This window comes from Drosophila hydei, unplaced genomic scaffold (genome assembly GCF_003285905.1).
Source record: "Drosophila hydei strain 15085-1641.00,03,60 unplaced genomic scaffold, DhydRS2 tig00000149-arrow-pilon, whole genome shotgun sequence".
NCBI lineage: Eukaryota > Metazoa > Arthropoda > Insecta > Diptera > Drosophilidae > Drosophila > Drosophila hydei.
Genome location: NW_022045678.1, coordinates 1,666,624 through 1,679,638, shown reverse-complemented (window position 1 = coordinate 1,679,638; position 13,015 = coordinate 1,666,624). Strand labels below are relative to the sequence as shown.

The window sequence follows — 13,015 nt, the reverse complement described above, 5'->3', positions numbered from 1 at the left end:
GAAATAATAGTCAAGGGGCTTTCCATTTCTGTTATTCACATATATAGATATAAGTATATACTTTCGAGTTTCCTGACTGTAGAGGAATTTTAAAAAATTAAAGCGCTTCAATTACAAGTACTCAGAAAAGTCACTGTATATTTTCACATCTTTTTTATTTTTTATATATTTTTTTTAGTTATTAATTATTAGATTTATTATTAATTTTTTATATATTCATACTTTCTATATACATTATAAAAAGTAAATATATTTTTTCTTTTAAATTTTAATTGTTAAGCCCTTTACTTCACATTGAATTACATTCATAATTTTGTAATACCGTTTAAGTTATATAAAGTTTAACTAGAATGTAAATGTTGTGAATGTTGTTAATGTTGTTAATGTTGTGAGTGTTAAGTCATCAAATCGAAATGGCGAAAATGTTGAGCTAGTTGAGTGCGCGATTTCAGTGTCGGTAAATGGTTTATGAAGCCCATTTAGTTCTGCAGTCCAGTAATTAAAGTTAGTTAAGAATTATTAATCATTAACAAGCCGCCCTTTGTTGGCCTGCCAATAGAATATCGAGCGCGTGTCAAATTTCATTCCAAAATTATATGTACGTATGTGAGTGAAAGTGTGGGGGGGCGAGTGAGTGAGTGAGTGAGTGAGTGAGAGAGTGTGGGGGTGAGTTAGTGTGTGCGTGCGTGTGTGCGTGTGTGTGTGTGAGTGAAGTGCTGTAGGTGACCGGAAAGCGACTGAAGTAAACGAGATGCCAAGATTAATTTAAAAAGGAGCCACGAACAGCCAACGTTGCCTGTGTTTTTCTGCCAATTAGTAGTGTGTAGTTCATGTTCTTCTTTGAGTCCGAGCAAACCGTTTTCAATGAAGCATTTCTCTAAATGCCCAGGCCTCCCATGCCGCCGCCCATGCCACCCATGCCGCCGCCCATGCCACCCATGCCGCCCATACCAGCCATGGGATTGGCGTCCTCCAGAGGAAGCTCGGTGACAACGGCCTCGGCTGTGGTCAGCAGCGAGGCAACGCCGGCTGCATCGATGATAGCTGTGCGCACCACCTTGGTGGGATCGATGATGCCACGTTCGATCATGTTGCCATATTCGCCCTTAAGAGCATCGTAGCCATAATCTCCATCCAGAATCTCCACCTTAGCCACCACCATGGCGCCATCCACGCCTGCATTTTTGGCAATCGTTAGGCAGGGCATACGCAGGGCACGTCGAATTATCTCGATGCCCAAGTTCTGGTCCTCATTGGCGCCCTTAAGATCCATGAGCTTGGTGATGCAGCGCAGCAGCGCAGTGCCACCACCGGGCACAATGCCCTCCTCGATGGCAGCACGCGTGGCATTGAGGGCATCATTGACGCGGTCCTTTTTCTCGCCCACCTCCACATCACTGGAGCCGCCCACGCGGAGCAGAGCAACGCCCGACGATAGCTTGGCCAGACGCTCCTGCATCTTCTCCTTCTCGTAGGTGGAGGTGCTCTCCTTGATGGCTTCGCGTAAGTTCTCCACCCGCTTGTCGACCATCGGACGCTGGCCATGGCCCTTAAGCAGCATGGTATCCTCTTTGGTGACTACAATCTCGCCAACACGCCCGAAATCGCTGATCTTGATGTCCTCCAGTCGCACCATGTTGGCCTCGTCCCCGAACACCAGGCCACCTGTGGCAATTGCCATGTCGGCGAGCGTCTCCTTGCGATTATCGCCAAAGCCGGGCGCCTTAACCGCGCACACCTGGAGCCCAACCTTGAGGCGATTCACGACCATCGTGCTCAAGGCCTCACCCTCCACATCCTCGGCGATGATGACCAGCGGCTTGCGTTGCGAATTTGCCAGCTCCAAGGCGGGCACAATGCTCGTGGCTGACTTAATCTTCTTTTCGCAGAAGAGCAAAAGCGCATCCTGGAACTCCACCTTGGCGCCCTTGGAGCTGTTGATAAAGTAGGGCGAGATGTAGCCACGATCGAATTTCATGCCCTCAATGACCTCCAGTTCGTCGTTCATGGTCTTTCCATCCTTGACGGTGATGACGCCCTCACGTCCCACCTTCTTGATGGCCTCGCTGATCAGATTGCCCACGGACTTGTCGCCGTTGGCCGAAATGGTGGCCACTTGGGCAATCTCCTCAGGCGTATTGACTGGACGCGACATTTTCCTCAGGTTCTCCTTAACCGAGTCAATGGCAAGCATGACGCCACGTCGGATCTCGACGGGATTGGCACCGCGTGAGATCTTATCGAAGCCCTCCTTGGCAATGGCACGGGCCAGCACGGTGGCCGTGGTGGTGCCATCACCTGCCTCCTCATTTGTATTGTTGGCCACGTCCTGAACGAGCTTGGCACCAATGTTCATGAATTTGTCCTTGAGCGCAATCGATTTGGCCACCGTAACACCATCCTTGGTGATTTTAGGCGATCCCCAACTCTGTTCGATAATCACGTTGCGACCTTTGGGCCCCATGGTCACTGCCACAGCATCAGCCAACACATCGACGCCCTGCAACATCATGGCACGAACCTCTGGACCAAACTTTACATCTTTGGCATAGCCGCGGCACAGATCCCGGCCAACCATCTGATAAACCGTAGCAGAACCGCGATAGATTCTGGAGCATTTTGTAAGCAATCGGAACATAGTCGAGCACTGTAAAAATATGGAGCAACTGACCCACTCTCTCAATATATTATTCCAAATAATATAAACGAAACATACCTTAAATGTAGCCTGTAATATTTGTGAAAAATTGGAAAATTATATTCAGTAACTGTATGTCTCTGGGCGTAGTTGACGCTGTGGAAGCAGAACCTAAAATGAATTTTAAAGTAAAGTTCTAATAGTTATTTGCTCAACCTGTGCATAGCCTGCTCTGCTCAGTTGACATTAAAGCAAGAGTTGCTTTGAGTACCAATTCCAGGGATTCATTATCATAACTTCACTTCTGATAATCAAGTGATAAAAGCACAAGTAAAAGATTACTGTAAAAAAGTGTAAAATGCTGATGACAGGAGAGCGACAATGAAAAATGACATTGAATAAAGCGCAAAATGAGAGCGGAAAAATGAGCAACGTAAACAAGGAATTTCCAATATTCTCCTTCCATCGCTTTCTTTGTTCTTGCTTTTGATCCCGCTTGACAACTGTGTATGTGTGAGACAGCATATATTGAGTGCGTGTGATCACATTTTGCATTGGCGCGTGATGAGTGCGAGTAGGTTGGCTGCAGGACTGAGCATGTTGCAAGCACCGTTAGCGAGTGAGTGAATAGATTGTCGCTGCTGAGACCACGATATACATGCATACATATATTTGATAGTCATTTGCGCTCTCTCTTTTAATATGGCTTTATATGTTTGTGCAACATAAGCTGAAGTCATCAGGAAAGCTCTCAGTCGGGTATCCAGCATAGGACATTGTGATAATAGCTGGAATGGTGCAAAAGACGATTGAGCTTAACTGTTGTTGTCAAGCAATGCAAATGCGTACGTTCATATAACACTTACCAATGTGCGCTCCTGTTTTTAATATCGATTTGTGTGCTTTCCTACTTGTTTGATGGCGATATGTGGACAGCAGCTTTTAAAAGAGGATAATTCCCATATTTTCGAGATTTTTGCAGTTGCCTTTTATATCGCTTCATATAATTGTGAAACAGCGCAAGCAGTACCGTGTATACTACATTAAAGTCAAAAGGCTGTCGCACTCTCACTAATGCCGTCGTTGATTTTAAAGATAGTACTTGAGAATACTGCAATGCAAAATAATTTGTCTTTGATTTCCATTTATATTTTCGCAATGAAATGTGTGCCAGTATGTCTGCCAAAAAGTTGAACATAAAACAGAGCGCACTTACTCATTGAGTGGATACCATTATTGTTGAGAGCATAATATATAGCTCATATATTTACAGTATCCATTTGCAGTCTTTCTTCTGATCTCACTTCATATGTCTGTGCTGCAGAGTAAGGAGTGTGGAGGTAAGCCTGGTAGTCCCATCTCGCTCTCACTGATGGCAAGTCTCCAGCAATTGAGGAATTATGAAAAAATTCACATGCATAGTTGTGTATGTGTAAGAGTGTAATCGCTACAGTCATGGCATGCACATGTAGTTAATTAACTAAACTCGCCAATTTACGTTATCGAATTTTATATCGTTTTGTATGCTTAGATGACTATGTGTGCTAATACTGAACATTTAGCACAGATGTTTATCCATTGACTGAGCGGACTGAAGCGATTAACGTTCTTGATTGTTTGCAAACTGCTGAATGCTGCTAGCTAGCAGCTGAAAACATATGTCCATCACGCTTACACTAGTGGTGGAGGGTATTTGAGTAACATGTGATATAGCGAAATGAGCACAATAGTGTGCTGGCTACCTCTTTTTTTTTTTTTTTTTTTTTTGGAACTTTTTTTTTATTTCTTTATTTTGTTGCAGCTTATTGTCTTAGACTCTATAGCGCATTTAGCTCTAAACCTTAACTAATGGGAGGGCAGATATGCCAATTATTCTGCACTTGTAGCTACTATCTTAATTAGTTCTAATATTGTCTAGAGGATGCAATCTCTTCAGTCTTCGCCTATTGTTGTTTATAGCCAGGTTGCTTGCGAGATGGTTAGGATGCGCTGCAAGTCTGTCCGCGTATCTTGAACTGTGTCGCCCAATGAGTTCAGCAACTGTGGGAATTGCTAAATCCCTATGTAAGACTGAGTTTCTTACAAACCAGCTGGCTCCAGTCCATCTGCGTAGTGCTTTATTCTGCAGGGTCTGAATTTTGTTCCTTGTAGTCTTCGCCGAGGAGCCCCATAGAGAGATACCATATACGAAGGTTGGGACAACTATTGCCTTGTAGATGGCGGCCTTGCTGCTGTAAGACAACTTGCTTGAAGCTCTCAGCATCCAGTCGAGGGTTTTTAGCTTGCTTTTGCATTTTGAGGTTACTTGACTTATGTGCGCTTTAAAAGTCAGCCTTCTGTCAAGAGTGATACCAAGGTACTTTACTTTTGAGGCTTTGGGAATAGTGGGCCCCAATGCAACGCTTGGGCAATCTCCTCTTCTAGTGGCGAAGGTAGTATGTACAGACTTTTGTGCATTAATGGTGATACACCACCGTTTTGCCCAGCGTCCGAAAGAGTCCAGATATTTTTGTAGTGAGTCTGAAGCTTCTTGCGCAGATACGTGACGTGATAAGATGGCGGTGTCATCTGCATAGGTCGCTATGAGTACTGCATCTGTACTTCCTATATTTGGCTCGGGAGTTGGCATATCTCCTGTGAATAAAGTATAAAGTGTTGGGCCTAGAACACTACCCTGTGGTACTCCAGCCATAATTGGTCTAGTCAAGGATACTGTTTGCCCCCTTGACACTTGGAAGGTTCTTCCAATAAGGTATGAGGATAGCAACGCGAAAAATGGGGCTGGAAGGGTGGTCCTCACTTTCTGCAGCAGTCCCAGGTGCCAAACTCGATCAAACGCCTGTTTGATGTCTAAAAAGACGGCAGAGCAGTACATCTTTTCTTCAAAGGCTCCAAGGATATGGTGCACAACTCTGTGAACCTGTTCCGGTGTTCCATGCTGTCTCCTGAAGCCAAACTGATGGTTTGGAATGGCCTCCTGGCGTCCCAGATGTGTCAGTACTCGTTCCAGAAATATTCTTTCGAATATTTTGGAGAGTACTGGCAACAGGCTAATTGGTCTGTACGACTCAATTTCTCCCACGGGTTTGCCAGGCTTAGGAATCATCACAATCACGGCGCGCTTCCAGCAGGCTGGAAAGTGCCGGATGCGGAGCATGGCGTTGTACACCATAGTTATGTAGTCTACCTCTAGGCATTCACAGATTGAGCAGATTTAGCAGATGGGCACTTGCTGCTGAAATCGGTCGTCCAATCCGCACGCAAGTACTGAAATTATTAGTTGATGCATAATTTGAGAATATGTTGAATTGTTGTAAGCGTGTAAGCGTCTGCTATCTAATAATTAAAAGCGAATGCTCGAATTCACTGCTCGTGCCTTATGGCAACAAATTTTACTGAACAGCTGCCTGACACTTTGCAGGTAATTAAAAGACAAATATTGGTGAAGGGGTTTCGAGCTAGTGGCAAGGAATGTGGGTGTGCCGTTGGCGCTGGCACGGGTTCGACTGTTAACGCCCACGCTGAGCCCATTTTGCAATTTAAATTTTCATGAACAAGCGCCGCCATTTGTCGCTGTCGTCTTCGTTGTCGTCGTTGTCGCTGTAGCTGTCCTTGGCACTGCCTTTGCCCCGCGCTGCCCCCTGCCCGTGGCGCATCCTTAACAGTTTTCAATTTGCCTGGCCGCTTGTAAGCGCAGCTGACAGCGCGACTAGAACAAAAACAAAAGAAAAAACATTTGAAGCAGCGCGATATCAAGTAATGCCATGGGGTTTACGCCGGGGGCTACGCGATTCGCCTTTCATTGTATTATGGCCGCTTGTCGGCGCGCACATTTTTACGACCATTTAAATGGTTTTCGCTTTTCGGTTACGAATTTGTCACGCAGCCGCCGTCACCTGACGACAGGGCAATTGAAAGCAGGTGGGTTAAAAGTGGCTTAGATAGGAACAGCCACGACTCTTCTACAGGCAATCGTAGCTACCCTAGCAGCCAAGCAGACGTAAGTACACTGCATTACAGATTGAATCCGGGTACTATTTATGCAGCTGAGTATTTGAACGGAATGTCGCTTCAGCTGCTTAGCTTAAGTTGTCCGAGAGACATGCAAGAGTATGATAATTCCTTAAAAGCGCTGATCACTTCTTCTTCTTCTTCTTCTGCCTGAATAGCTCTATGAATGTGCATGTTCCGAACGAAATTGGCGAGAAAGCGAGGAAATAGAAAATTGGAGTATAAATCAACGCTTTGTTTATTCAAAATGAAGGGTAAGGTAATACGTTTACAATAATATGCCTTGATATAGTTGATAAAGCAAACAAAGGCTCGTTTAACCGCTTTATATACTTTATATAATTTAATATTGTTGAGCAATTCTTACTTCAATCTGTCTTTCTTCTCTATCCGCTGCTTGCAATTTCCTGATTTTTCTATTCTCATTGCTTTCTTTGATGAGTAAAGCAATCTTCTGCTCCGCATTATCTGTCTGCCTGTATTTTGTTTATTTTTCTATTGTTATTTTCCACTCTTTTTCTCCACTTTTCCGGCCTTATAATTTTTGTTCATTTATTCTGTTTTCTCTTCATTGCCAAGCATATTAAACGCCTTTCTATGCGATGCTCAAAGGAAGAACTGACATTTTAGATATAGTTTAAGGTTGTTTAGTCTGTAAATCTTGCATTAACTATATGTAAACTTTAGGAAACTTTATATTAACTCAAATGTATTCTAAGTTATTCCAAGGTTAGTTATGCAGACCTTAGTTAGAAAACCTTAACACATTAAAGGAAAAGTGTGTACCCGAGCATATGTATATTCCAGATTTCAAGACTAGATATGAACTATATGATATGACTAGAAATGGTCTAAGTTCAGACGGACTAATGGACAGACGAATGCTCTGCAAGATATGACACAAAACTCATTACCTCTTTTCTCTCAGTATTAATTGTTGTCTTAAAGTTTAGAAATCATAAAATTATTACATTTTCAAATTATTTTAATACTTATTATATTAAAGTAAAAAAAGCTAAGCTTCCACTAATTGAAGTTAACATATAAAATGCTTAACTAAGACGTCTTTATGAATTGTAGCTTAACTCCAAGTCCCAACTTCGACCCGCCTCTATCAATTTCAGGCACACCCACACAGCAAGAGAGAGAGAGAGAGAGAACTAGTCGAGCTGATGCATCTTATTCAATTACAGAGGCTCAAATTAACAGGCATTAACATAAGCAGCGGCGGCAGTTCTCACTCTTGGCCAGGCGAAACGAGTGGGCGGGCCGAATGGAGTGAACAATGCTGCGGCGGATGAGGCCAAAACCACGCATCATTAGCAAAATGGCAACGAAATTATAGAAATTACGAGCCGCATAGCCTGGCGGTAAATGAGGCGCATTTATTTGAATGTAATCCATTATGAAATCGCATAATGAAGAGATTAGCACGCATACGAGCCGCAATTAATAAATGACCCGTCCGTGCGCAAAACAAAAAAAAAAAACAAAGAATAAGTATGAAAGCTCTAGTCGGAATGGCTCGACTAGCAGATACCCTAAGCCCTGCGAGTAGCTGACATACCATTAAACCCAATTGCAAAAATCCAAAATGTACAAAATTTCTGTATTCAGTTAAAGATGCTACACAGTAAAACTGAAGAAGTGAAACTATCGATTTTTATCGATAATAATAAAATGTGATGAACTATCGAAAAAAGATGTTAAATTTGGCTAGATCGCCTCAGCTCGTCGTCCACTTCAAGATTAAATATACATTATGGTCAACTGCCACGCCTTCTTCTGCCTGTTACATACATTTTCACGAAACCATCATACCCCGTTCGGTCAGTTTCAAAGGGTTCAGGGTATAATAAAGGAAAGGCCAGGCCAGGGCTAAGGAAAAGTTTTGTCTAAACAAAACTGTGGATGATGCGGCTTGCGTGTCCGAGGAAAGAAATCCAATAAATTAGTGCAAAGGGCAATCATTAGTTTGGCGATGCCACGCATATGACGCACAAATATAAATCAGTTCTTAAAGCAACTGAAAGACATTCAAGCAGCACCTGCTCTCAGCAGACAGACAATGGGCCAAGTCATTAAAGTGCTGGCCCGAAAAAAGGGGGAAAAAAGGAGCTCGAATTTCAATGGCTGCTTATTAGGCCATTGATGGCCAGATTTTAATAGCTCTATTCAAAGTTTCCACAAAACACTTTGCACTTCATTAAACTTTCTGACTTTAACTGAGCAGCAGCAGCAGCCGCCCAGCTGTGCGGCACAGCAAAAGATATCTTCTTGGTCGTCTTTTGGCCTCATCGATAATTAACCACAGAAACTTGGCAAACAGAGCAAGTGGCGGTGGCGGTGGCAGGGGCACGCCAAGTTAAGGGCTTAATGGCTGGGCACGAAATTTAATTAAAAATGCGTCGCTGCTCCTATTTAAAGATGAAATCGAAAGTGAAACTGAAATGGTTTTCGTGCCAGTCGAGGGCAGCCTCTAAGCGGCTTTATGCGGGCGCTTTTCGATTTTGGGTCGGCTTTTAGGGCTAAAGGCACAGGAAATTCATGGATTAGGTGAAAATAATCAAAAGTAACAGGTGGGCTACTCACTAGATTATTTGCAATAATAATTGGCTACAATTAGCCGGCGTTGCGCGGCTCAAAGGATTCCAAAAGGGTTACACGCTTCATTCTCATTTCCTCTTGAAATTACATTCAATATTTATTCTTATTTGTTTCACTGCCTCTCTATGTAATTCTCAACTATTCAGTTGCATATTAAAATAGACCAATGGACTATATATAAATTTATAAAAAATAATTTAGATTATATATTACATTATTTTTATTTTTATATATTGCAGCTAAAAACTTTAACTTTCTATAAAGCTTTCCTTGTTTTAGATTTGAATTTATATATCATTCATAGTAAAATCATTAAAGGATATTTTATTATATGTATTTATGGTTTATATAAGTGTGCATATGTCTATATAACATAATATTTGTTCCAAATGACATCAACTGTTAGAATTAATGGACAAACATATCACATTAATCCTTTCTAAAGGACTTTATCAATAATAGATATAATATAAAACCAAACCATTTCTGATCCATAAAGCCCTAGTGAAACGTGGCAATTTAATATATAATTGAATAAAATTGAATATAATTGAATATAGCTGAATATACAATCTGATCTCTATGAGTTTTAGCTGCTATCGAGGACACAAAAGCTTAAGTAAAACATTTCATTACATTCCTTTCCTTCCAGCGCGCCTTATAGCAAAATGAAGACGCTCACAGCTCTAACTCTTCAAGGCGGATGCATAAGTCATTACAGTTAGCACTATGCCAATTCTGTTCACTTTTGTCGTGACTGTTGCATTAGTATTAGTGAGACGCTGAGAGCTTGTATATAGTTGTTTAAATATTATCCGAATGAGTTTTCATCTTCATCTAATCTATGTGGGGGAGAGAGAGATAAAGATAGTTGATGAACATAGTCCGTGTGTTGTTGAGTGAGAACGAGATGGCTACATATGCACTTTGTACAGGGTGCTTATTATTTCGGTGGACAAAGAGAGAGCAACTGCAGAAGAACTTAGAGAAAAACAGCATATCGGCAAAATTATAGCGGAAGATGAGTAAATTGATTTAACTGCGACACAAGCTAGCTTATATGGTAGCCTTTTTCTTTACCTTCTTCTGCCTGAATACTCTAATTCACAGTTTATAGAAAGTGCACGATTTTTATGTCTGTATTTATTATGAATCCTCCAAGAGAAGTCAATTGATAAACATATACATTATGTATACGCCACGTTTGCAATTCAACTAAAGAAAAGCTGGCAATTCATATAAATTTTATGACACCAAAGACTCGACTCTTTAAATCGTTTGAATTTAAAGTTTTCCAACTCAAATCAGATTACATATTAGACTTTTATATTACAATAGTAAATAACATGCTTTACGATAAAAGCTTTAATTAAAAGGGAAATTTAATAGCTGTGCTTATTTTAATCTTATAAACTCTTTAAGAGTGTGTATCTTACAAAGTAGTCGAGTCGAGTCGAGTTAACTCCACTCACCTCGACATACATTTCTGCCTCGTTTTGGCCGACATGCAAACAATTTTTGGTCATGCAACGACTTTCAGCGTGGCGAAAATTTCCCACCCAGCCTCGACCGCAGCGCGGCTGTTTGCTGTGGTCGGGTCGGGGCAGCGAAAGGCAAACCGGCCAGTCAGATGCGAAGTGTGGCACCTTTTTCGTCCTGCGATGCTTTTTGCAGTTGGCTGCACATTTTGATTAGCCGCCGTCGGCCCAGAGCCTTGCTGTGGTGTGGCTTTTAACATTTGCCGCCACGTATTAAACACAAACACACACACACACACACACACACTCACAGACGCAGACACACTCGGCCGCACGCACACAGAGACAGTTGGCTGTCTGGTCGACTCATATGAGCCGGAAGCGCATTATAAAGGGCATTTCCGGTATTTAGGTTGTGTTGTTTCGTGTATTTATAGTTCACTGAATTTGTGCGCTTTAAAGGGCCAGGGACATTGCGCATACGACATGTGGTACGCGCGAGCATAAAAAATGTGTTGCCCTAGCCAACTGAAGTGGATTTGTTGCTCAATCGCAAACTTTGTCCAATCAGAATTAAGCCTTCTCCAACTGATTGTGTGAGTAGGAAAAAACAAGCTCAAACTTTAAGTTGCAATCAGAAGACAGACAGAGAGAGAGAAAGAAGGAGGGAGGAAGGGTGGGAAAAGCCAATACACACGCCTGACAAACTTTGTTTGGCCTTTTCGATAAAGTTTTTTGAGTAACCCACTCGACGAGTGTCCAAAAAGTGTTTTACGCTAAGCGTAAACTTTGAGCCAAAGCGCTTTTTGACGGTCATTTTAATAAATTGAAAAGTGGAAAATGTGGAAAATTCTGACAGAAAAAAGAAAACAACAGCCAAAAAAACAAAAATGGCATATCGATAAGGACGCGCTGAAAAAAGTTTTACTTTCTTCAGCTTCAGCATCAGCTTCTGCTGGTGTTGTTTGTGCAGGCTCATAAAATCTGTTTACAGGCTTATAAATAAGCAATGTCTTGCGAGCCACACACGCCCACATGCCCCCACGCCACAACTGTTGTTTGGTGTTAACGATTTGTTAGAAGAAGAAAAAAAGCAACAACAACAACAACAACAACGGCTGGCTTCCTGCTGCGAAAGTTTCTTTAATGTCATATCTTATGCATGTCAAGGGCCAAACTAAGTAAATCTGACAAAAGTTTGTTTTTACATTTTTATTGAGTTTGCTTTGTAATTTAAATTGTTTTGTCCTCAACTTGTTGACATAAAAGTGGAAATACTACAGAACGCTCCTTACAATATCGACATATAGAGTTAGAGAGACAGAGGGAGCGGGGGCGAGCGATGGCATTTAATCTGTTCAGCTGACTTTCAATCAATCGCATCAATGTTCATTCTGGCGTCTAACAAATTGTTCGCCTGGCTGCGCTTCACACAGAGCCAAGGCATAATCGATGCTGAGAAAAGGCCAACCAACAGGCGTGTGTGTGTGTGTGTGAAAAGCAATATAAACGTACAAATACTGATATGTACATTAAATCACAACAACTTGTCATTGCTCCGCTCACAACAGCCGCAATTCTCTTTCAATTTTGAACAATGACAACATCAACGACGCCGCGCTGCCACGGGGCGTATACGTTATTTATGTTATGCTGCACATCAGAAATTCAGCTAAATTGAATCATATGGAAAATTCCTTAGCTGCGCTCTTCCTCTACTTTCTCTCATATTGAAAATCTAATCAAATTCAATTTGATTTATTTATAAATATTAGTTAAATTCTAATATTTTAACTATTTACAATTAAAAATGTTAAGTTCTTATATTTATGAATCTGGCAAAATTAAGTTTTATCGTCTTCAAATTTCATATAGTATTTATTTCCTGGAACTTTATTGAATACTATATAGAATTACAGAATACTATATAAAGAACTATATAGAATATTTTTATGAAAGCTCGCGCATTGGTTTTGGCAAATGTTTGTCTTTTACAGATAAATAAATAAATTAATTTATATAAATAATTTACATTAGTTATATTTTATTATTTTTTTTTATTATTATTTTATTTATTATTTAGTGCAGTTATAGTAAACAAACGAAAATAATAAATCTACATAAATAATATAATTCTTTTTTTTTTAATTTTTTGGTTTCATTATTATAAAGGAAATATATATAATCTATATCAAATAAATAAATTCAGTTTCTTTTCCATCAAAAATTGTAGTCCCTAATCAAATAATTGAAATCATTTAAATAAATTTGAAATGCAGCG

At 41.0% G+C, this 13,015-nt stretch overlaps 1 protein-coding gene across 2 annotated transcripts; it reads right to left on the bottom strand.

Moving 5' to 3' along the window:
- Nucleotides 1-380: 380 nt before the first annotated feature.
- LOC111602312 (60 kDa heat shock protein homolog 2, mitochondrial) lies at nt 381-2,816 on the bottom strand. Of its 2 annotated transcripts, none has more exons than XM_023319315.2 (2): nt 2,717-2,816; nt 381-2,647 (listed from the first exon to the last, which is right to left on the bottom strand). In XM_023319315.2, exon 2 carries the CDS (start codon nt 2,636-2,638, stop codon nt 878-880), a length of 1,761 nt encoding a protein of 586 aa, XP_023175083.2. In that variant the 5' UTR covers nt 2,639-2,647; nt 2,717-2,816; the 3' UTR covers nt 381-877. The 2 variants fall into 2 exon arrangements, with proteins under 2 accessions (XP_023175083.2, XP_023175081.2); XM_023319313.2 differs by having other exon boundaries at nt 381-2,666; nt 2,717-2,815.
- Between the last annotated feature and the right edge of the window lie 10,199 nt (nt 2,817-13,015).

Coding starts and splice junctions, on each gene's coding strand:
- LOC111602312 (XM_023319315.2), bottom strand. CDS start 2,638: ATGTTCCGATTGCTTACAAAATGCTCCAGAATCTATCGCGGTTCTGCT.